This window comes from Dryobates pubescens, chromosome 19, assembly GCF_014839835.1.
Source record: "Dryobates pubescens isolate bDryPub1 chromosome 19, bDryPub1.pri, whole genome shotgun sequence".
Taxonomy (NCBI): Eukaryota; Metazoa; Chordata; class Aves; order Piciformes; family Picidae; genus Dryobates; species Dryobates pubescens.
The window spans coordinates 2601571-2622043 of NC_071630.1; the positions used below are offsets into that span (position 1 = coordinate 2601571).

Consider the following 20473-nt stretch of genomic DNA (forward strand, 5'->3'; position numbering starts at 1 on the left):
CACGAGCTATGTAAATATTAATTGTATTGATCACCAAACATCATCAATAACCGATGAATCGCTGTTTTCTATACAGATTCCAGTGCACAGCAGTTCAACACATCCCTTAAGTGGTTTGGTATTTACAATTTGGACCCAACCGGAATCGTTACAGGATCGATGCAGTGGAAGGGAAGGTGCAATGCCGCCGCTTGTCCGCCAGGCGGCGACTCGGCAGGGCGCTGGCGGCTGCCGGGCTCCGCGCAGAGAGCTTGGCCGGGGGTCGGAGGCTTGGGCTGGCAATGCTGCGCTGCCGGGCAGCGGGGGGCTTTGGACCGAGCGCTCCTGAGTGCCGAGCAGCTGGAAGCTGCGCTGCCTCCTTTGGTTGCAGCCAGGTTAGCTGCCAGGCTGCGGCAGAGCGGCTGGCGGGCAACCGTCTCCCTCCCGCGGCAGCGGAGAGGGCACGGACCGTCGGCTAGCCGGTAGGCAGCCTCCCTTCGCCGGGCTCGGGCGGCTCCCTCCGACGGCAGCGAGCGGTCCCGCGGGGTCTGCCCGGCAGGGCTGGTCCCTGGACGGGGTTGGCCCTGCGGCTTTGGGGCCGGTGAGGACGGCCGCGGGGAAGAGGCGGCGGCTGCGTGGAGCGGCAGCTTCCTCTTGGCGTGGCTCGAAGGAGCGGGTGGGACCCTCTTGGAGCCACACCTTGAGTCCTGTGTCCAGCTCTGGGCTCCTCAGGTTAGGAAAGAGGTTGAGATGCTGGAAGGTGTCCAGAGAAGGGCAACAAAGCTGGGGAGGGGTCTGGGGCACAGCCCTGGGAGGAGAGGCTGAGGGAGCCTGCAGAAGAGGAGGCTCAGGGGAGACCTTCTTGCTCTCTAAAACTACCTGAAGGGAGGTTGTAGCCAGATGGGGATTGGGCTCTTCTCCCAGGCAAGCAGCACCAGAACAAGAGGACACAGTCTCAAGCTGTGCCAGGGGAGGTTTGGGTTGGAGGTGAGGAAGAAATTCTTCCCACAAAGAGAGATTGGCCCTTGGGATGTGCTGCCCAGGGAGGTGGTGGAGTCCCCATCCCTGGGGGTGTTCAGAAAAGGCTTGGATGTGGCACTTGGAGCCATGGTTGAGTTGTCAGGAGGTGCTGGGTGCTAGGTTGGACTTGGTGGTCTCTGAGCTCTTTTCCAAGCTGGTTGATGCTGTGGTTCCTGGGTGCTGGCTTCTCCTTGTGCAGAGGCTGCTGCTCTGCTTGCAGGTGGGAGTGAGGAGACTGAGCAGCAGCGGCTGTGGAGCTCAGCACCCAAGGCTTCAGCACAGACGCTCGGGCAGAGAGCGAGGGCAGCTTGTTTACAGCTTGGGGCAGCACTCCTAAGTTTCTCCAGGCTGGATTGGGCCAGGGGGCACTCTCCTAAACCACCAGCTCGGGCCTGTGGCAAGTGTGGAGCCAGCACTATGCCCGGGGCTGGCAGTAGCTCGAGCACCCCTCACAGGGAGCTGTTAGCCCTTAGCGGGCAGGGGAGGTCTGTGCCGCCCGGCTGAGCCTTGGCCTTTGTTCCCCCCCCCCAGGCAAGGGGCAGGGGATGTGCCCACACATGCTGGGACAAGTTTCAGCATCTGGGGCATCATTCTGGGCGAATGGTGCCTTCAGCACATCCCCCTGCCAGGGGCAGAGGCACCACTGTGGCTTGGGCAGTGGCAGCTGGCAGAGGGCAGCCAGGGAGAGCTGTGCAGCCGCGCTGCAGCCTCTCTTTCTCACACCCATGGGAAGCTGCTGCTGTTTCTTCTGTTCAAAACAGGAGAGGCAGGATGGGACCTGGGGGTGCTGATGGCCAAGCAGCTGAACAGCAGCCAGCAGTGTGCCCAGGGGGCCCAAGAGAGCCAAAGGCTTCATGGCTGGGCTCAGCAATGCTGTGTCCAGAGCAGCAGGGAGGGGATTGTGCCCTGGGGCTCAGGTCTGGGCACCTCAGGGTCCAGCTCTGGGCACCTCAGCCCAAGAGAGCTGTGGAGGTGCTGGAGCCAGGGCAGAGCAGGGCAAGGAAGCTGGGAAGGGCCTGGGGAAGAAATCTGCTGGAGAGAGCCTGAGGGAGCTGGGGATGGTCAGGGAGAGACAGAGGAGGCTGAGGGGAGACCTCACTGCTGCCTGCAGCTCCCTGAGAGGAGGCTGTGGAGAGGCTGCTGCTGGGCTCTGCTCAGAGGGAATCAGTGACAGAAGAAGAGGCAATGGCCTCAGGCTGCCCCTGGGGAGGCTCAGGCTGGACAGTAGGAAAGATTTCTTCCCAGCAGGAGTGGGCAGGGATTGGAAAGTGCTGCCCAGGGAGGTGGTTTGGCTGTGGTGCCTGGGGCTGTGGTTTAGGGCTGAGCCTTGCAGGGTAGGGCTCTGGGTTGGACCTGGTGCTCCTGAGGGTCTCTTCCAGCCTCAGTGGCTCTGTGGTTCTGTGCCTTTGGGTAGGGTTTTTCTGTGTGTTTTGGTTGTTTGATTGTTTTTATGTGTGGTGGTGGTGGTGATTGGTTTGGTTCTGCCAGAGATGGACTCCTCTGGCACCTTTCATTTGCTTGACCAAACCCATCTGTGCTTGGGTCCTGTCTGGGTACCACCCCTCAAGACGCTGTTGAGGGCTGGACCTGAGAGGGACTATCAAGAATCATCGAATGGGTTGGGTTGGAAGGGACCTTAAAGGCTACTCTACGTCCAGCCCCCCTGGCAGGGGCAGGGACACCTCCTGCTGAGCCCCTGACCACCTCCAGGGAGGTGGCAGCCGCGACCTGCCCGGGCACCCTGCGGCCACAGACCAGGGGGCAGCGGCTTGAACCCAGAGCAGGAGCGCAGTCACATCGGACATCAGGAAGGGAATTCCTTACTCCGAGGCTGGGGAGACCCTGCAGGAGTCGCGGCCACCCCCTCCGGCAACCAGCCCCAGGGGTCCCTCCCTTCTCTCGCTTCCCTCTCCTCCCCTCCCTCCTCTGGCTCCCTCCCCGCTTCCTTCCTTCCGTCCTTCCGTCCGTCCGTCCGTCCGTCCGTCCGTCCGTCCGTCCGTCCCTCCCTCCCTCCCTCCCTCCTCTCGCTCCCTCCCGTCCCTCCGCCTCTTCCTCCTCTGGCTCCCTTTTTCCCCTCGGTCCCTCGGTCCCTCCCTCCTCCTCTGGCTCCCTCCTTCCCCTCCGCCCGTTCCTCCTCTCGGTCCCTCCCTCTCCCCGGTCTGTTCCACTCCTCCCCTCCCCTTCCTCCCTCGGCTCCCTCCTTCCCCTCCGCCTCTTCCTCCTCTCTCCCCTCCTCCTCCTCCTCGCTCCCCCCCGCCCCGGCCTCGCTCAGCGCCTCCCGGAAGTAGTTCCGGCGGGGGCGGGGGGTTGGGCCGCTGGATCCTGCCGCGCTTGGGTAGAATCGGAGGAGCCGCAGTGCGCGCCCGGAAAGTAGTTCCCTGGTGACGCCGACAGACGCACGCGAACGCGGAGGGATCAGCGGCAGCCGCCGCGGCCTTTGCGCAGCCCAGCGGCCGGCTCGGCTCAGCCCGGCTCGGCTCAGCTCGGCCTGGCCCTGCTCAGCCCGGCCCGGCACTGCTCGGCTCGGCTCAGCTCGGCCCGGCTTGGCTCGGCTCGGCTCAGCTCGGCCTGGCCCTGCTCAGCGCGGCCCGGCACTGCTCGGCTCGGCTCAGCCCGGCTCAGCCCGGCTCAGCTCGGCCCGGCTTGTCTCGGCTCAGCTCGGCCCGGCTTGTCTCGGCTCAGCCCGGCTCAGCCCGGCTCAGCTCGGCTCGGCTCAGCCCGGCTCAGCTCGGCCCGGCTTGTCTCGGCTCAGCCCGGCTCGGACCGGCTCGGCTCAGCTCAGCTCGGCACAGCACGGCTCGTCCCGTCCCGGCGCCGGCATGTTCAAGAACACGTTCCAGAGCGGCTTCCTCTCGGTGCTGTACAGCATCGGCAGCAAACCGCTGCAGATCTGGGACAAGAAGGTGAGCGGCGCCTGGGGGCCGGGGGCAGCCGGGGCCGGGGGCGGCCGGGGCCGCTTCCCGCTCTGCCTGCCCGGGGCAGAGGCGCCCGGCCCGGCCCGGGCTCAGCGGGAAGCCGCCGTGGCCGCCGCCGCCGCGGGTCGCGGGTCGCTGGGACACCCCCGGCGCCTCCCCCCGGGCCCGAGCGGCGCTGCCGCCGCTGCGTGCGGCGCCGGGGGAGAGCAGCCCCCTGCCTGCTGAGGGGCTTGAGCACAAAGAGCCTGTGAGGGAGGGCTGGGGGTGCGGGCTGCAGGCTGAGGGGAGACCTTCGTCACCCTCTGCAGCTCCCTCAAAGGAGGTTGCAGCCAGGCGGGGTTGGGCTCTTCCCATAGGCGGCAAGGGACAGGAGAAGAGGGAACAGCCTCAGGCTGTGCCAGGGGAGGCTTAGGTTGGAGATTAGGAGCGGTTTCATCCCAGGTGGTGGAGCCTCCATCCCTTGGAGGTGTTTCAGAGCTGCCTGGAGGTGGTGCTGAGGGAGGTCACAGCTCCCAGGGTGCCAGGGGCAGGAAGGGACCTCTGGAGAGCTGCCAGTGCCAGCCCCTGCCAGAGCAGGAGCACAGCACCCAGCCCAGGGGGCACAGGAACACATCCAGGCAGGGCTGGGAAGGCTCCAGAGCAGGAGACTCCACAACCTCTCTGGGCAGCCTGCTCCAGGCCTCTGGCAGCCTCCCAGCCAAGAAGTTCTTCCTCCTGCTGAGCTGGAAGCTCCTGGGGTGGTTTGGTGCTGGTGGCCCTGTGAGCTCTAGGGGAGAGGGTTGGGGACTTGGTGATCTCCAAGGCCTCTTCCATCCCCAGCAGCTCTGTGGCTCTGCCTCTCCTGGCTGAGCAGAGGAGCCCTGCAAGAGACTACAAACCTTGTGAGGTGCTGGCAGCAGGCAGCAGAGAGCAAAGCAAGGCTTTGCCACCTTCAGCAGCTTCCCCAGGGCCTCGGGGGGCTGTCACTGGGGGGGGTCCTTCTCTTGTGGGTGACCCAATTTTAAACAGCTTGGCTTGAAGAGGTTTGAAGGTGAGCCATGGTGGTGGCTCCTAGTGTGGACAAGGAGTCAGGAGGGTTCCACCTCTTTGTTTCTTCCTTGTTGCCTAGTTCTGGGGCAGGCTGAGAGAGCTCTGTGCCCAGCTCTGGAGCCTCTGTGCCAGGAAGGCTCTGGAGGGGCTGGAAGGTGTCCAGAGCAGGGCCAGGAGGCTGAGCAGAGGGCTGGAGCTGCTCTGAGCACAGCCTGAGAGAGTTGGGGTTGTGCAGGCTGCAGAGGAGAAGGCTCCAGGGAGACCTTCTGGTGGCCTTCCAGGGGCTGCAGGAAAGCTGGGGAGGGACTTTGGAGGGGGTGAGGGAGGGCCAGGACTGGGGGGGATGGAGCAAAAGGAGAAGTGGGGAGCTGGAGATTGGCTGTGAGGAAGAAGTTGTTGGGCAGGAGGGTGGTGAGAGCCTGGCCCAGGCTGCCCAGGGAGGTGGTGGAAGCCTCCTGCTCAGCCCTGGAGGTGTTTGCAGCCAGGCTGGAGGTGGCTGTGAGCAACCTGCTGTGGGGTGAGGTGTCCCTGCCCAGGGCAGGGGCTTGGAGCTGGCTGAGCCCTGGGGTCCCTTCCAGCCCTGGCAGCTCTGGGTTCTGGAGGGGGCAGCAGGGACAGAGGCCTCCTTCAGCAGGCTGCTGCTGGTTGCTTGACCTCGAGTGAGCATTTGCAGGCTGTGGGGGAGAGGGACTGGCAGGGCAGACCCAGAGAGCTTGGGGTCAGGGGGGGAAGCCTGCTGCTCCTCAGGTCAAAGCAATGAAGCTGGTGGAGGGTCTGGAGAATTGGGCTCCTCAAGGCCAGGCTGGATGGGGACCTGAGCAGCCTGCTCCAGTGGAAGGTCTCCCTGGGTGTCCAGGCAGTGCCTCCTGTAGGGCTTGCATGGGGCTGGGCTCCTCTGGCACTGCCTTGGTGGCAGCAGGAGGTGTCCTCAGGAGTAGGAGGGCTGTTGGGGGGGGGTGTGCTCAGGGGTCTGTCTGTCCTGAGGAAGCTTGGGGGAGCTCTCTGTGAGGACTGTCCTGCTTACAGAGCTGTGGAACCAGAGTGGGCCTTCAGACTGTTGGAGAGGGTCCAGAGGAGGCCTCCAAGCTGCTCAGAGGGCTGCAGAGCCTCTGCTGTGGGGCAGACTGGGAGAGCTGGGGCTGTGCAGCCTGGAGAGGGCTCTGGGAAGAGCCTTTCAGTACCTGAGGAAGCTCCAGGAGAGCTGGGGAGGGACTGTGGGCAAGGGCTGGGAGTGCCAGGAGCAGGGAGAATGGCTTGGAGCTGGGAGAGGGCAGAGGGAGAGTGGAGAGGAGGAAGGAATGGTTGGCAGGGAGGCTGGGGAGAGCCTGGCACAGGCTGCCCAGGGAGGCTGTAGCTGCCCCCTGCCTGAAGGGGCTGAGGGCCAGGCTGGATGAGGCCCTGAGCAGCCTGGGTGTCCCTGCCCGTGGCAGGGGGTTGGCAGTGGATGCTCTTTTGAGCTCCCTTCCAGCCCAGCCCCTTCCATGGATCTGTGAGCCCTGTGGATCTTCCTGATGCCTCTTCTCCACATGCCTGCTGCTGGGGCATGCAGCCTGCCCGTGCTTAGCAGTTTCAGCTGCTGCTGGGAGGGCCCAGGGTCAGCTGGGGCTCAAGACCCAAAGGTTTTCTCTCCCTCCAGGATGCAGCCAGCGCTCTCCCCAGGGAGTGCAGCCAGGGGCCAGCCTCTCTGGATGCTGTGCTGGGCTCCCCTCCTGCAGCCTGCCCCTGACTGCTCAGTTCTCTGCCTCAGCAGCCTCGTCCAGGTCTCCCCAGATACCTACACCTCCAACAGGGGCCTGGAAGCTGCCCACTCCTCCTCCCCAGACCTCTGTGCACCAGGTGCTGCAGCACAGCCTAGCAGCTCTTGCTTTTGCCTCTTGTTTTGGCACCCCCCCAGCTCCCTTCCTGGGGAGAAAGAGGTGGCCCAAGGACCTGCTGCTCGTTCTGGAGCCAGCAGGGCAGCTGTGAGCCCTGAAGGGCTGCCCTGAGGCGAGGCCAGACCCGGGCAGTGCCCCTGCCTGTGTTGTGGGTCGCTGTTGCTGCCTCGGGTCGGTTGCCAGCAACAATGCAGGAGAAGGCCTCCAGAGGTCGACCACGGACCGTGGCCTGCTGGCCCCGGGGAGCTTTGCTGCTTGCTGCTTCCCTTCTGGCCTTTGTGAGGCTGGAGCAGGGCTGCCAGCAGCAAGGGAAGCCTCAGGAGACAGACACAGCTGCCCCCCGTTGCTGCTGCTGCCTCCACACCCCGGGAGGTGTCTGCACATGCAAAGGCTTTTCCAGGGTGGCTTTGGAGAGCAGGGAACCTCCCACTGCACCCTGAGGCAGAGGGTGTTAGGTAGTGAGGAGCTTGTGCCTTGCAGGGAGCTTGTGCCTTGCAGGTTGAGCCTTACAGCTGCCTTGCAGGGAGGTTGTGCCTTGCAGGGAGGTTGAGCCTTGCAGCAGCTGCCTTGCAGGGAGGTTGAGCCTTGCAGGTTGAGCCTTGCAGCTGCCTTGCAGGGAGGTTGAGCCTTGCAGCAGCTGCCTTGCAGGGAGCTTGAGCCTTGCAGCAGCTGCCTTGCAGGGAGCTTGAGCCTTGCAGCAGCTGCCTTGCAGGGAGGTTGAGCCTTGCAGCAGCTGCCTTGCAGGGAGCTTGTGCCTTGCAGCAGCTGCCTTGCAGGGAGCTTGTGCCTTGCAGGTTGTGCTTTGCAGGTTGTGCCTTGCAGCAGCTGCCTTGCAGGTTGAGCCTTGCAGCTGCCTTGCAGGGAGGTTGAGCCTTGCAGCAGCTGCCTTGCAGGGAGGTTGAGCCTTGCAGCAGCTGCCTTGCAGGGAGGTTGAGCCTTGCAGCAGCTGCCTTGCAGGGAGGTTGAGCCTTGCAGCAGCTGCCTTGCAGGGAGGTTGAGCCTTGCAGCAGCTGCCTTGCAGGGAGCTTGTGCCTTGCAGCAGCTGCCTTGCAGGGAGCTTGTGCCTTGCAGCAGCTGCCTTGCAGGGAGCTTGTGCCTTGCAGCAGCTGCCTTGCAGGGAGCTTGTGCCTTGCAGCAGCTGCCTTGCAGGTTGTGCCTTGCAGCAGCTGCCTTGCAGGTTGTGCCTTGCAGCAGCTGCCTTGCAGGTTGTGCCTTGCAGCAGCTGCCTTGCAGGTTGAGCCTTGCAGCTGCCTTGCAGGGAGGTTGTGCCTTGCAGGTCCCTTCCAGCCCAAACCATTCTCTTGACTCTATTTCAAGAACTTCCTGAGAGGGTTTTTGGCCTTTTTTTTTCCTCCCCCTTTTCCCAGCTTCTAAATTCCACCTTCTTAATCACAGAATGCATCTGCTTGGAAGAGACCTGCAAGATCACCCAGGTCCAGCCCTCCACCTAGAAAGCACTGGCCAGGCAGATGTGGAGTTCTAGACTGGGCTGAAGTCTCTTCCTCTGAGCTTCCATGAGCCAGAGGAAAGCCCCTGGTGACTGGGAGATCCCAGTGGCTACAGCAGGGCCACCTCTCCAGCCCCACAGAGCTGAGGGCTGTGCCTGATGGAGTGGGGGATGGTCTGTGTGAGCTCACTGGGAAGGGACCTGCTCAGCCTGCAGAAGAGAAGGCTTCCAGGGAGACCTCAGAGAGACCTTCCAGTACCTGAAGGCAGCTCCAGGAGAGCTGGGGAGGGACTGTGGGCAAGGGCTGGGAGTGCCAGGAGCAGGGAGAATGGCTTGGAGCTGGGAGAGGGCAGAGGGAGAGTGGAGAGGAGGAAGGAATGGTTGGCAGGGAGGCTGGGGAGAGCCTGTCCCAGGCTGCCCAGGGAGGCTGTGGCTGCCCCCTGCCTGGAGGTGCTGAGGCCCAGGCTGGATGAGGCCTTGAGCAGCCTGGGCTGGGGGGAGGGGTCCCAGGGCATGGCAGGGGGCTGGAGCTGGCTGAGCTTTGAGCTCCCTTCCACCCCAAGCCATTGTGTGAGTCAGGGAGGTGGTGCCTGAGGCAGGCAGCAGGGGAGTTCAGGCTCCGGAGCCTGGTGAGGAGCTGAGATGGGGCACTTGGGTCCTGGGAGACAGCACTTGGAGCCCCTGCTGGCAGTGAGTGCTGCAGAGCTGCTGGGGGCACTGGTGCAGCTCTGCTGTGAGCAGAGGCTGAGGGGATTGGGGCTGCCAGCCTGGCAGGGGGCAGCCTGAGGGGGACCCCAGCGGGGCGGAACTCTGGCACGGGCTGCCCGGGGCGGTGGCTGAGGCCCCGGCCCTGGAGGCCTTCAAGGTGTTCATTTTCCTCCAGCCCTGGCTCACTGCAGAGGTCCCAGGTGACTGAAACTGGCCAAGGTGGTCCCCATCCACAGGCAGGGTGGGATGGAGGAACCTGGAAACTCCAGGCCTGGCAGCCTGAGCTCTGTGCCAGGGAAAATGATGGAGCAGAGCATCCTGGGGGCAATCCCTGCACACCTGCAGGATGGCCAAGGGCTCAGGCCCAGCCAGCATGGAGTTAGGCAGGGCAGGTCCTGCCTGAGCAACCTGAGCTCCTTCCATGCCCAGGGCACTGCCTGCTGGATGTGGGGCAGGCTGTGGATGTGGTCTGCCTGGACTGCAGCAAGGCCTTTGCCACCATCCCCCCCAGCAAGCTCCTGGCCAAGCTGTCAGCCCCTGGCTGGGACAGCAGCTCTCTGAGCTGGGTGAGGAACTGGCTGGAGGCTGAGCCCAGAGAGTGGTGGTGAATGGTGCCACAGCCAGCTGGCAGCCAGGCACCAGTGGTGTGCCCCAGGGCTCAGTGCTGGGCCCCAGCCTGATCAATATCCTCACTGATGAGCTGGAGGAGGGCATTGAGTCAGCCATCAGCAAGTTTGCAGCTGACAGCAAGCTGGGAGCAGATGTTGGTCAGTTAGAGGGCAGAAGGGCTCTGCAGAGGGACCTTGCCAGGCTGGGCAGAGGGGCAGAGGCCAACAGGATGGCATTCAACAAGTCCAAGTGCCAGGGGCTGCACTTTGGCCACAGCAACCCCAGGCAGAGCTACAGGCTGGGGGCAGAGTGGCTGAGAGCAGCCAGGCAGAGAGGGACCTGGGGGTGCTGGTTGATGGTAGGCTGAACATGAGCCAGCAGTGTGCCCAGGTGGCCAAGAAGGCCAAGGGCATCCTGGCCTGCATCAGGAAGAGTGTGGCCAGCAGGAGCAGGGAGGTCATTGTGCCCTGTGCTCAGCACTGCTCAGGCCACACCTTGAGTCCTGTGTCCAGTTCTGGGCTCCTCAGTTTAGGAAGGACATTGAGAGACTTGAAGGTGTCCAGAGAAGGGCAATGAGGCTGGGGAGAGGCCTTGAGCACAGCCCTGTGAGGAGAGGCTGAGGGAGCTGGGGTTGCTTAGCCTGCAGAAGAGGAGGCTCAGGGGAGACCTCATTGCTCTCTACAACTACCTGCAGGGAGGTTGGAGCCAGGTGGGGGTTGGGCTCTTCTCCCAGGTACCCAGCCCCAGAACAAGAGGACACAGTCTCAAGCTGTGCCAGGGGAGGTTTAGACTCGAGGTGAGGAGAAAGTTCTTCCCAGAGAGAGTTGTTGGCCCTTGGGCTGTGCTGCCCAGGGAGGTGGTGGAGTCCCCATCCCTGGAGGTGTTCCAGAGGGGATTGGATGTGGCACTTGGTGCCATGGTCTGGTCACGAGGTCTGTGGGGCCAGCTTGGACTTGGATGATCCTTGGGGTCTCTTCCAACCTTGGTGAGGCTGGAGGAGGCCCTGGGCAGCCTGACCCAGGGGAGGGTGTCCCTGCTGAGGGCAGGGGGGTGTGCTGGGTGGGGGTTGGGGGTGGCTGGGCCGCCCTGTGGCTGCGTGACCCCGGCTGCCTCTCTCGCAGGTGCGCAATGGTCACATCAAGCGAATCACAGACAACGACATCCAGTCCCTGGTGCTGGAGATTGAAGGAACTAATGTCAGGTAGGAGAAGGCATCTTCTTCTACCCTAGTGTGCCCTCTGAGCTTGGCCCTGGAGCAGAAAGATGTCAGTGCCCAGCAGATGGCTCCTTCAGACGTGGTTGTCCCCCTCTACTCAGCGCTGGTGAGGCCACTCCTCCAATACTGGGTACAGTTTTGGGCCCCCTCGACTCCCAGGAAGGACACTGAGGGGCTGGAGAGTGTCCAGAGAAGGGGCTGGAGAAAGAGGGCTGGTGAGGAGCAGCTTGAGGGAAGCTGGCAGTGCTCAGCCTGGAGAAGAGGAGGCTGAGGGGAGAGCTCTTTGCTCTCTACAGCTCCCTGAAGCGGGGCTGGAGCCAGGTGAGGGCCAGTCTCTCCTCACAGGGCAGGAGAAAGCAGCCTCAGGTTGTGCCAGGGGAGGTTCAGGTTGTGCCAGGGGAGGCTCAGGTTGTGCCAGGGGAGGCTCAGCTTGGATGGTAGGAAAAATGTCTTCCCAGGAAGGCTTTCTCAGGCCCAGGCTGCCCAGGGAGGTGGTGGAGCCTCCATCCCTGGAGGTGCTTCAGAGCTGCCTGGAGGTGGTGCTGAGGGAGGTGGTGGCTCAGCAGCAGGGGTGGCACTGTGAGCAGTAGCTGAGGGGGTTGGAGTTGATGATCTCCAAGGTCTCTTCCCACCCCTACAGTTCTGTAATCCTCCTGCAAGCTCTTTGTCAGTACGTTACAGCCTGTAATCCAGGGTCAGCCTGTTGTGGCCTGTCCCTGGCTGTGCTTCCACAGCTCTCTGCCTTTTCTCAGTGGGGCTCAGGGATGAGAACTAAAACTCAACTCCCCTTAAGTTTTCCCCCACCTTGGGGGGGGGGAAGGAAGAGAAAAGACCAAAGCTGTATCTGACTGGTGCCCAGTCCCTGCTGGCTGCTCCTTCTGCATCTCCTCTGGCCTTGGGCTGCCCTGCTGCTCCCCATGTGACAGCAGGAGGATCAAAGGGGAGCTGCTTTACTCAGCAGCCTCCTCTCCATCGACTGGAGAGGGAGGGAGATGCCAGCTCCATGAGCAGCTCCAGAGTCTCCAAGGCTTCTCCAGGGGTGATTCAGAGCAGGGCTCTCCTTATAAGGGCAGTGGAGACTCCTCTGCTGCAGCCAGGCTGAGCCAGCTCCTGCCTTCCTCCCAAGATGTGTTGATAGAGGACTTGCCAGGCCTGCTTCTCAGGCTCATGACCTCTGGCTTTCCAGCCACACAGAGCCTCTGCTCTGCTCTGGAGGGCTGCAGCTGCTCACTTTCAAGGGCAGGAGGAGGTTGTGTTAAGACACAGCACTGATGTGGTCTTGAATCTGGGGAGGTGAAGCTGTCCAGGCAGGAGTTCCATGCCCTGGGTGAGGAGAGTGGGGGTTTGGAACACATTCTTTGGGCCTTTTATCATCATCATCTTCTTGCAGCTCTCTCTGAAACTCTCCCTCCTGTGTCCAGGAAGCCCCTGGGGGTTGTTGGGATCTCATGAGCACAGCTCTCTCTTTGCCTGCTTGCCCTCCAAGAGAGCTTTAGGGTCAGGGGAGAGACTCTGGGGCTCAGGCCCTGCGCTCTGTGAGGTGCTGAAGTGGTTTTGTGTCCCTCTTAGTACCACATACATCACCTGCCCTGCTGACCCAAAGAAGACCCTGGGCATCAAGCTGCCTTTCCTGGTGATGATCATCAAGAACCTGAAGAAGTACTTCACTTTTGAAGTGCAGGTGAGGAGTGTGCAACAGGGGAGACCCCTCCAGGGCTTAGTGAGGAAGGGGCTGCAGGGCAGAGCCTCCTGCACTCTGTGCAGCAACTTGTCCCAGGCCCTGAGTGGCCCCAAAACACTTTTGCTTTCTTGGCCATGTGATGTGTGAGGACTTCTTCCAAGGGTGCTCAGAGGGCTGAAGAAGCTCTCCTGTGGGGCCAGGCTGAGAGAGTTGGGGCTGTGCAGCCTGCAGGAGAGAAGGCTGCAGGCAGAGCTCAGAGCAACCTTGCAGGAGCTGAAGGGCTCCAGGAGAGCTGGGGAGGGACTGTGGGCAAGGGCTGGGAGTGCCAGGAGCAGGGAGAATGGCTTGGAGCTGGCAGAGGGCAGAGGGAGAGTGGAGAGGAGGAAGGAATGGTTGGCAGGGAGGCTGGGGAGAGCCTGGCCCAGGCTGCCCAGGGAGGCTGTGGCTGCCCCCTGCCTGGAGGTGTTCCAGGCCAGGCTGGGTGAGGCCTTGGGCAGCCTGGGCTGGGGGGAGGGGTCTCTGCCCATGGCAGGGGGCTGGAGCTGGCTGAGCTCTGAGCTCCCTTCCAGCCCAGCCCCATGCTGTGATGCCCCAAGCCTGGAGCAGCTGCTCTCAGGGGGGGTGTGGGTGAGGGTGGGGGGGAGCTGGGGCCTCTGCCCCCCTGCCCCAGCAGCCTCCCTCCCTCCCTGCCTGCCTGCCCCCCGGCGCAGGTGCTGGACGACAAGAACGTGCGGCGGCGCTTCCGGGCCAGCAACTACCAGAGCACCACCAGGGTGAAGCCTTTCATCTGCACCATGCCCATGAGGCTGGACGAGGGCTGGAACCAGATCCAGTTCAACCTCTCCGACTTCACTCGCCGCGCCTACGGCACCAACTACATCGAGACCCTGCGCGTCCAGGTGGGCACCGCCGCCGCACCGGCGCCGCTGCACCGGCACCGCCACAGCGGCACCCGCACAGCGGCACCCGCACAGCGGCACCCGCACACCGGCACCAGCACCCCCACACCCCCACACTGGCACCGCCACAGTGGCACCCCTACACCGGCACCAGCACACCAGCACCCCCACACCCCCACAGCGGCACCCCCACACCGGCACCAGCACACCAGCACCCCCACACCCCCACAGCGGCACCCCCACACCGGCACCAGCACACCAGCACCCCCACACCCCCACACTGGCACCCCCACAGCGGCACCCCCACACCGGCACCAGCACCCCCACACCCCCACACCGGCACCAGCACACCAGCACCCCCACACCCCCACAGCGGCACCCGCACACCGGCACTGCCACAGCGGCACCCGCACACCGGCACCAGCACCCCCACACCCCCACACTGGCACCGCCACAGCGGCACCCGCACACTGGCACCAGCACACCAGCACCCCCACACCCCCACACTGGCACCGCCACAGTGGCACCCCCACACTGGCACCAGCACCCCCACACCCGCACACCGGCACCCACACACCAGCACCCGCACACCGGCACCGCCACAGCGGCACCCCCACACTGGCACCAGCACCCCCACACCCCCACAGCGGCACCCGCACACCGGCACCAGCACACCAGCACCCCCACACCCCCACACCGGCACCGCCACAGTGGCACCCCTACACCGGCACCAGCACACCAGCACCCCCACACCCCCACAGCAGCACCCGCACACCGGCACCAGCACACCAGCACCCCCACAGCGGCACCCACACACCGGCACCAGCACACCAGCACCCCCACACCCCCACACTGGCACCGCCACAGTGGCACCCCTACACCGGCACCAGCACACCAGCACCCCCACAGCGGCACCAGCACACCAGCACCCCCACACCCCCACACTGGCACTGCCACAGTGGCACCCCCACACTGGCACCAGCACACCAGCACCCCCACACCCCCACACCGGCACCAGCACACCAGCACCCCCACACCCCCACACTGGCACCAGCACACCAGCACCCCCACACCCCCACACCGGCACCGCCACAGCGGCACCCCCACACCGGCACCAGCACACCAGCACCCCCACACCTCCACACCGGCACCAGCACACCAGCACCCCCACACCCCCACACCGGCACCGCCACAGCGGCACCCCCACACCGGCACCAGCACACCAGCACCCCCACACCTCCACACCGGCACCAGCACACCAGCACCCCCACACCTCCACACCGGCACCAGCACACCAGCACCCCCACACCCCCACACTGGCACCACCACAGCGGCACCCGCACACCGGCACCAGCACCCCCACACCCCCCGCACCGGCACCCCCCACACCGGCACTGGCACACCGGCGCCCCCACACCCCCCGCACCGGCACCCCCCGCACCCCCCGCATCAGCACCCCCACACCCCAACACCGGCACCCCCACACTGGCACCCCCACACCGGCACCAGCACACCAGCACCCCCACACCCCAACACCGGCACCCCCGCACCAGCACCCCCACACTGGCACCGCCGCAGTGGCACACCAGCACCCCCACACCGGCACCACCGGCACCCCTGCACCCCCACAGCGGCACCCCCGCACTGGCACCCCCACACCGGCACCAGCACCCCCACACTCCAACACCGGCACCAGCACAGCGGCACCCCCGCACTGGCACCCCCACACCGGCACCAGCACCCCCACACCCCAACACCGGCACCACCACAGCGGCACCCCCACACCGGCACCCCCCACACTGGCACCGCCGCAGTGGCACACCAGCACCCCCACACCGGCACCACCGGCACCCCTGCACCCCCACAGCGGTACCCCCACACTGGCACCCCCCCCACAGCGGCACACCAGCGAGCCGAGCCCTGCCCTGCCCTGCCCTGCCCCGCCCCGCCCCTCCCCTCCCCTCCCCTCCAGTACTGTGTCCACTCTGGGGCCCTCAGCACAGGAAGGACTTGGACCTTGATCTTGGTGGGAGGGAGCTCATGCTCAGGAGCTGGATGACCTCTGAGGCCCCTTCCAACCCCAACCAGTCTCTGATGACCTCTGAGGCCCCCTCCAACCCCAACCAGTCTCTGATGACCTCTGAGGCCCCTTCCAACCCCAACCAGTCTCTGATGACCTCTGAGGCCCCTTCCAACCCCAACCAGTCTCTGATGACCTCTGAGGCCCCTTCCAACCCCAACCATTCTCTGATTCTATGACCTGGTTGAGAGGGTCCAGAGGAGCCCATGAAAATGCTCAGGGGCTTGGAGCAGCTCTGCTGTGAGGCCAGGCTGAGGGAGCTGGGGGTGTTCAGCCTGGAGAGGAGAAGGCTCCAGGGGGACCTTAGGGCAGCCTGCCAGGACCTGAAAACTGGGGAGGGGCTACAAGGGTTTGTACTGATAGGAGGAAAGGGAATGGACTGAAGCTTGAGGAGAGCAGATTGAGACTGGAGAGGAGGAAGAAATTGTTGGCAGTGAGGGTAGGGAGACTCTGGCACAGGTTGCCCAGGGAGGCTGTGGCTGCCCCCTGCCTGGAGGTGTTCCAGGCCAGGCTGGATGAGGCCTTGAGCAGCCTGGGCTGTGGGAGGGGTCCCTGGGGGGTTGGAACTGGCTGATCTCCAAGCTCCCTTCCAACCCATTGCAGGGCTCTGAGAGTGCCTCGTGTGGAGCCTGCCTGCCTGCTCCTGGCTGTGGTGGCACTGCTGCCCTGCAGGGTTGCCCTGGGTTGGGCAGGCAGACAGCTGGGACCTGTCTGCTCCCTCCAGTGCCCATGGCAGAGGCTGGAGTGACTCCTTCCCTGCCAGCTGATAGTGGAGGCACAGCAGACTGCAGAGTCTCCTGCCTGACCTGAGGGAGGCCCTGAGAAGGGAGTGTTAAAAAGGCAATCAGCTGGGGCTGAGAGTGCCCTGACAAATGCTGATAGCAGTGGAGGAGCAGAGGTGGGGTCACAGCAAGGAATCTTCCAGGCAGCTGAGGCAGAGATGCCAATGCCAGAGCCTGGCCACCTTGGAGCACTGCAGAGAGCATCTAAGCCAAAGCAGAGGATGTAGGCCACAGTTTCTTCTCTGCTCACAGCATTGCTCCCCCATGTTAGGTGGGAGGTAGGAGGCTCTGCAGAGGGGCTTGGAGAGGTTGGATCCATGGCCAATGGTCCCAGGATGAGCTTCAACAAGGCCAAGTGCCAGGCCCTGCACTTGGGGCACAACAACCCCAAGCAGTGCTGCAGGCCTGGGGCAGTGTGGCTGGAAAGCTGCTGGCAGGATGGGGCCTGGGGGTGCTGATGGCCAAGCAGCTGAACAGCAGCCAGCAGTGTGCCCAGGGGGCCCAGAGAGCCAAAGGCTTCCTGGCTGGGCTCAGCAATGCTGTGTCCAGAGCAGCAGGGAGGGGATTGTGCCCTGGGGCTCAGCTCTGGGCACCTCAGCCCAAGAGAGCTGTGGAGGTGCTGGAGCCAGGGCAGAGCAGGGCAGGGAAGCTGGGAAGGGCCTGGGGAAGAAATCTGCTGGAGAGAGCCTGAGGGAGCTGGGGATGGTCAGGGAGAGACAGAGGAGGCTGAGGGGAGACCTCACTGCTGCCTGCAGCTCCCTGAGAGGAGGCTGTGGAGAGGCTGCTGCTGGGCTCTGCTCAGAGGGACCTGGTGCCAGAAGAGAGGCAATGGCCTCAGGCTGCAGCAGGGCAGGGTCAGACTGGGCAGGAGGCAGAGTTGTTCCCAGCAGGAGTGCTCAGGGCCTGGAAAGTGCTGCCCAGGGAGGTGGTGGAGTCCCCAGCCCTGGCTGTGTTTGGCTGTGGTGCTTGGGGCTGTGGTTTAGGGCTGAGCCTTGCAGGGCAGGGCTCTGCCTTGAGCCTGGTGCTCCTGAGGGTCTCTCCCAGCCTCAGTGGCTCTGGGTCGGAAGGGGCCTCCGGAGCTCCTCCACTCCAACCCTTCTGCAGTCCTGCTCCCCTGATGCCCTGCCAGGCTGAGAGAGAGCAGGCAGGCAGGCAGGCAGGGCTCTCCTCCTGCAGGCTGCTGTGCAGCTGGGGGTGGCAGGGGCAAGGGGGCAGAGGGCCCTGAGCCTGTGTCTGCCCCCCCAGATCCACGCCAACTGCCGCATCCGCCGCGTCTACTTCTCCGACCGCCTCTACTCGGAGGACGAGCTCCCAGCTGAGTTCAAGCTCTACCTGCCTGTCCAGAACAAGGCCAAGGTCAGTGGCTGGTGGCTTGAACCCTCCCCCCTCCCCCTCTAGCATTACCTGTGCCAGCCCAGCCCAGCTGGAAGCGAGTGGAGGCTGTGTTTACAAGCAGAGCTCCAACCTGCAATGGAAGGCAGTGAAGGAAACCTTGAAGACCTCCAGGGGTGAGGCTTCCACCACCCCCCTGGGCAGCCTGTGCCAGTGGCTCCTGCTGGTGGCCTTCCAGGGGCTGCAGGAAAGCTGGGGAGGGACTTTGGAGGGTGCCAGGGAGGGCCAGGACTGGGGGGGATGGAGCAAAAGGAGAAGTGGGGAGCTGGAGATTGGCTGTGAGGAAGAAGTTGTTGGGCAGGAGGGTGGTGAGAGCCTGGCCCAGGCTGCCCAGGGAGGTGGTGGAAGCCTCCTGCTCAGCCCTGGAGGTGTTTGCAGCCAGGCTGGAGGTGGCTGTGAGCAACCTGCTGTGGGGTGAGGTGTCCCTGCCCAGGGCAGGGGCTTGGAGCTGGCTGAGCCTTGGGGTCCCTGCCAGCCCTGCCAGCTCTGTGCTGCTAATCTGGACAAACCCTGCACTGTTTGCAATTACTGAACAGCACAAGAGCCCTCCCTGGTCTTTGACCAGCTGCCAGCTTCTTCCCTGCCTCTCCTTACCCCCCCTGTACAAAAGGAGGAAGGAAAGGAGCAGAGAAGCTGATACCAAAACAGTGCAGCCAAGGTCCAGCAGGAGCAAGTTCATCTCTCTCCCAGAGCCCAGAAGGGAGAAGAGAGGAGAAGTTGGTTTGGGACAGGCAGTCTTAGTCCCTTCTCCCTTCCAGGGGCACTGTTTGGGTTTGTCTTCCTTCTCCCTTTTCACTCCCAGCAGTGACTGATCAACATTTGGCTGCTTTGCCCTTCCAAGAGCTCTGCCAGCTTTTCAAGCTCCCCCAGTGAGCCAGCTGTGGGCAGAGGAGGGGAGCAGAGCCTCAGCTGGCCCAGGCTGGCATTCCTCCTCCTCCTCCATCTCCACTGCCTGCCCTCAAGGCAGAGCTCTGCTTCTGGCAGCAGTGTGCCAGGGAGCACCCTGCCTGCTGCCAGGCTGAGCAGGCTGCTGGGGGCAGGGGGGGAGCCCTTGCTGAGTGGCTCCATGCCAAAGCAGATGGAAGCTGGCATCCCCAGCGAGGAGCAGCTGCTCCCCCATGTCCTTCCTGTCTGTGCTGAAGGGCTCTGAGCAGGGCAGCAGCCTGGCAGCATCTCTCTGGAGCTTCCCCCCCACCATGACTCAGCACAGCAGCTTTGCTTTTCAGAGCTCCACACTTGGCATGCCAGGGGAGAGGCTCTTTGTGGCCCTCTGGCTCACATTTACTCCTCCTCTGATCTCTTCTGTGGCTGTGAGCAACCTGCTGTGGTGTGAGGTGTCCCTGCCCGTGGAGCTGGCCGAGCCCTGAGCTCCCTTCCAGCCCTGCCAGCTCTGGGGTGCTGTGATTCCCTGGCCAGAGCAGACAGTGAGGCTCTGAGTCATAGTGATAGGACAAGAGGGAATTGAAGCTTGAGGAGGGCAGACTGAGAGTGGAGAGGAGGAAGAAATCCTTGGCCAGTGAGGCTGGGGAGAGCCTGTCCCAGGCTGCCCAGGGAGGCTGTGGCTGCCCCCTGCCTGGAGGTGCTGAGGACCAGGCTGGATGAGGCCCTGAGCAGCCTGGGCTGGGGGGAGGGGTCCCTGGGCATGGCAGGGGGCTGGAGCTGGCTGAGCTCCCTCCCAACCCAGTGTTTGAATGCATGAATGAGGAAGGGGCCAGGCAAGGATGTGGCTGCCTAGCAGAAGGAGAGGCCCTGGGCCACAGGCAGCAGTTTTGAGGCCTCTGCTGTGCCCAGGCCAGCCTGGCCCAGCCTGGATGCTTCCTGTAGCAGGGGAGATCCCTCAGCACAGTTCCAGGGAGCTGAGGGGAGGATGCTGGGTGCTGACCTCCCTGGGAGGCAGAAAGGCAGAGTCAACACCCTTGGGGACCCTGTCACTGCCTCCTGGGCTGTAGGAGCCACCTGGAGGTGCCTGGGGAAAGCTTGGAGGCCCTCCCAGGGGCTTCCCTCGGTGCTGCCAAAGCTTAATCTCTGTCTCCTTCCTTCTCCTTGCTCTGTCCAGCAGTAACACCACGATGGGAAGAGGTGCCAGGAATGCTTGGGGGCTGTAGGAGAGCCAAAAGCAAGTTGGAAGAGGAGGTCCTGCTGTTGAGACTCAAGTTTTAGCCTGCTGCCTGACCTGAGGGGGGCACAGAGGGCTTGCTCCAAGTGGCCACTGTGCCCCTGAAGAGAGGATTCAGCAGCAGCAGCAGCAGTCCAAGGCTTCAGTGAAGTGCTGCCCCTCTGGGAAGGCACTGATGGGATTTTGTTCTCACTTCCTTGGTTTCCATCTCTTGTACTCAGTGTGGCTGCCAAGCCTCCCCCTTGGAAGGTTATTAAATGTTTGACTCTCTCAGGGCTGCTTCTGGCTTCTTCCTCCTTGCTGTGGTGCAACAGGGGAGGCTCCTCCAAGGGCTCAGTGGGGAAGGGGCTGCAGGGCAGAGCCTCCTGCACTCTGTGCAGCAACTTGTCCCAGGCCCTGAGTGGCCCCAAAACACTTTTGCTTTCTTGGCCATGTGGTGTGTGAGGACTTCTTCCAAGGGAGGCCACCAGGGTGCTCAGAGGGCTGAAGAAGCTCTCCTGTGGGGCCAGGCTGGGAGAGTTGGGGCTGTGCAGCCTGCAGGAGAGAAGGCTGCAGGCAGAGCTCAGAGCAGCCTGCCAGGAGCTGAAGGGCTCCAGGAGAGCTGGGGAGGGACTGTGGGCGAGGGCTGGGAGTGCCAGGAGCAGGGAGAATGGCTTGGAGCTGGCAGAGGGCAGAGGGAGAGTGGAGAGGAGGAAGGAATGGTTGGCAGTGAGGCTGGGGAGAGCC

General features: G+C 63.7%; 1 protein-coding gene across 4 annotated transcripts; it reads left to right on the forward strand.

Annotated features, from left to right (window-relative positions):
* The first annotated feature begins 3781 nt into the window (after nt 1-3781).
* On the forward strand, nt 3782-20011 carry CFAP20 (cilia and flagella associated protein 20). Of its 4 annotated transcripts, none has more exons than XM_054170214.1 (6): nt 3782-3902; nt 10703-10782; nt 12367-12478; nt 13189-13377; nt 17485-17595; nt 19688-20011. In XM_054170214.1, exons 1-6 carry the CDS (start codon nt 3819-3821, stop codon nt 19691-19693), a joined length of 582 nt encoding a protein of 193 aa, XP_054026189.1. In that variant the 5' UTR covers nt 3782-3818; the 3' UTR covers nt 19694-20011. The 4 variants fall into 4 exon arrangements, with proteins under 4 accessions (XP_054026189.1, XP_054026190.1, XP_054026186.1 ...); XM_054170215.1 differs by having other exon boundaries at nt 3858-3902; nt 10703-10903; XM_054170211.1 differs by lacking the exons at nt 3782-3902; nt 10703-10782 and having other exon boundaries at nt 12010-12478.
* Nucleotides 20012-20473: the final 462 nt, after the last annotated feature.

Excerpts from the sequence above, each read along its gene's own strand:
- CFAP20 (XM_054170211.1), top strand. The coding sequence starts at position 12,116 with ATGCCCTGGGTGAGGAGAGTGGGGGTTTGGAACACATTCTTTGGGCCT. Across the intron at positions 12,479-13,188 it reads ACTTCACTTTTGAAGTGCAG|GTGCTGGACGACAAGAACGT; the intron begins GTGAGGAGTGTG and ends CCCCCGGCGCAG. Across the intron at positions 13,378-17,484 it reads TCGAGACCCTGCGCGTCCAG|ATCCACGCCAACTGCCGCAT; the intron begins GTGGGCACCGCC and ends CTGCCCCCCCAG.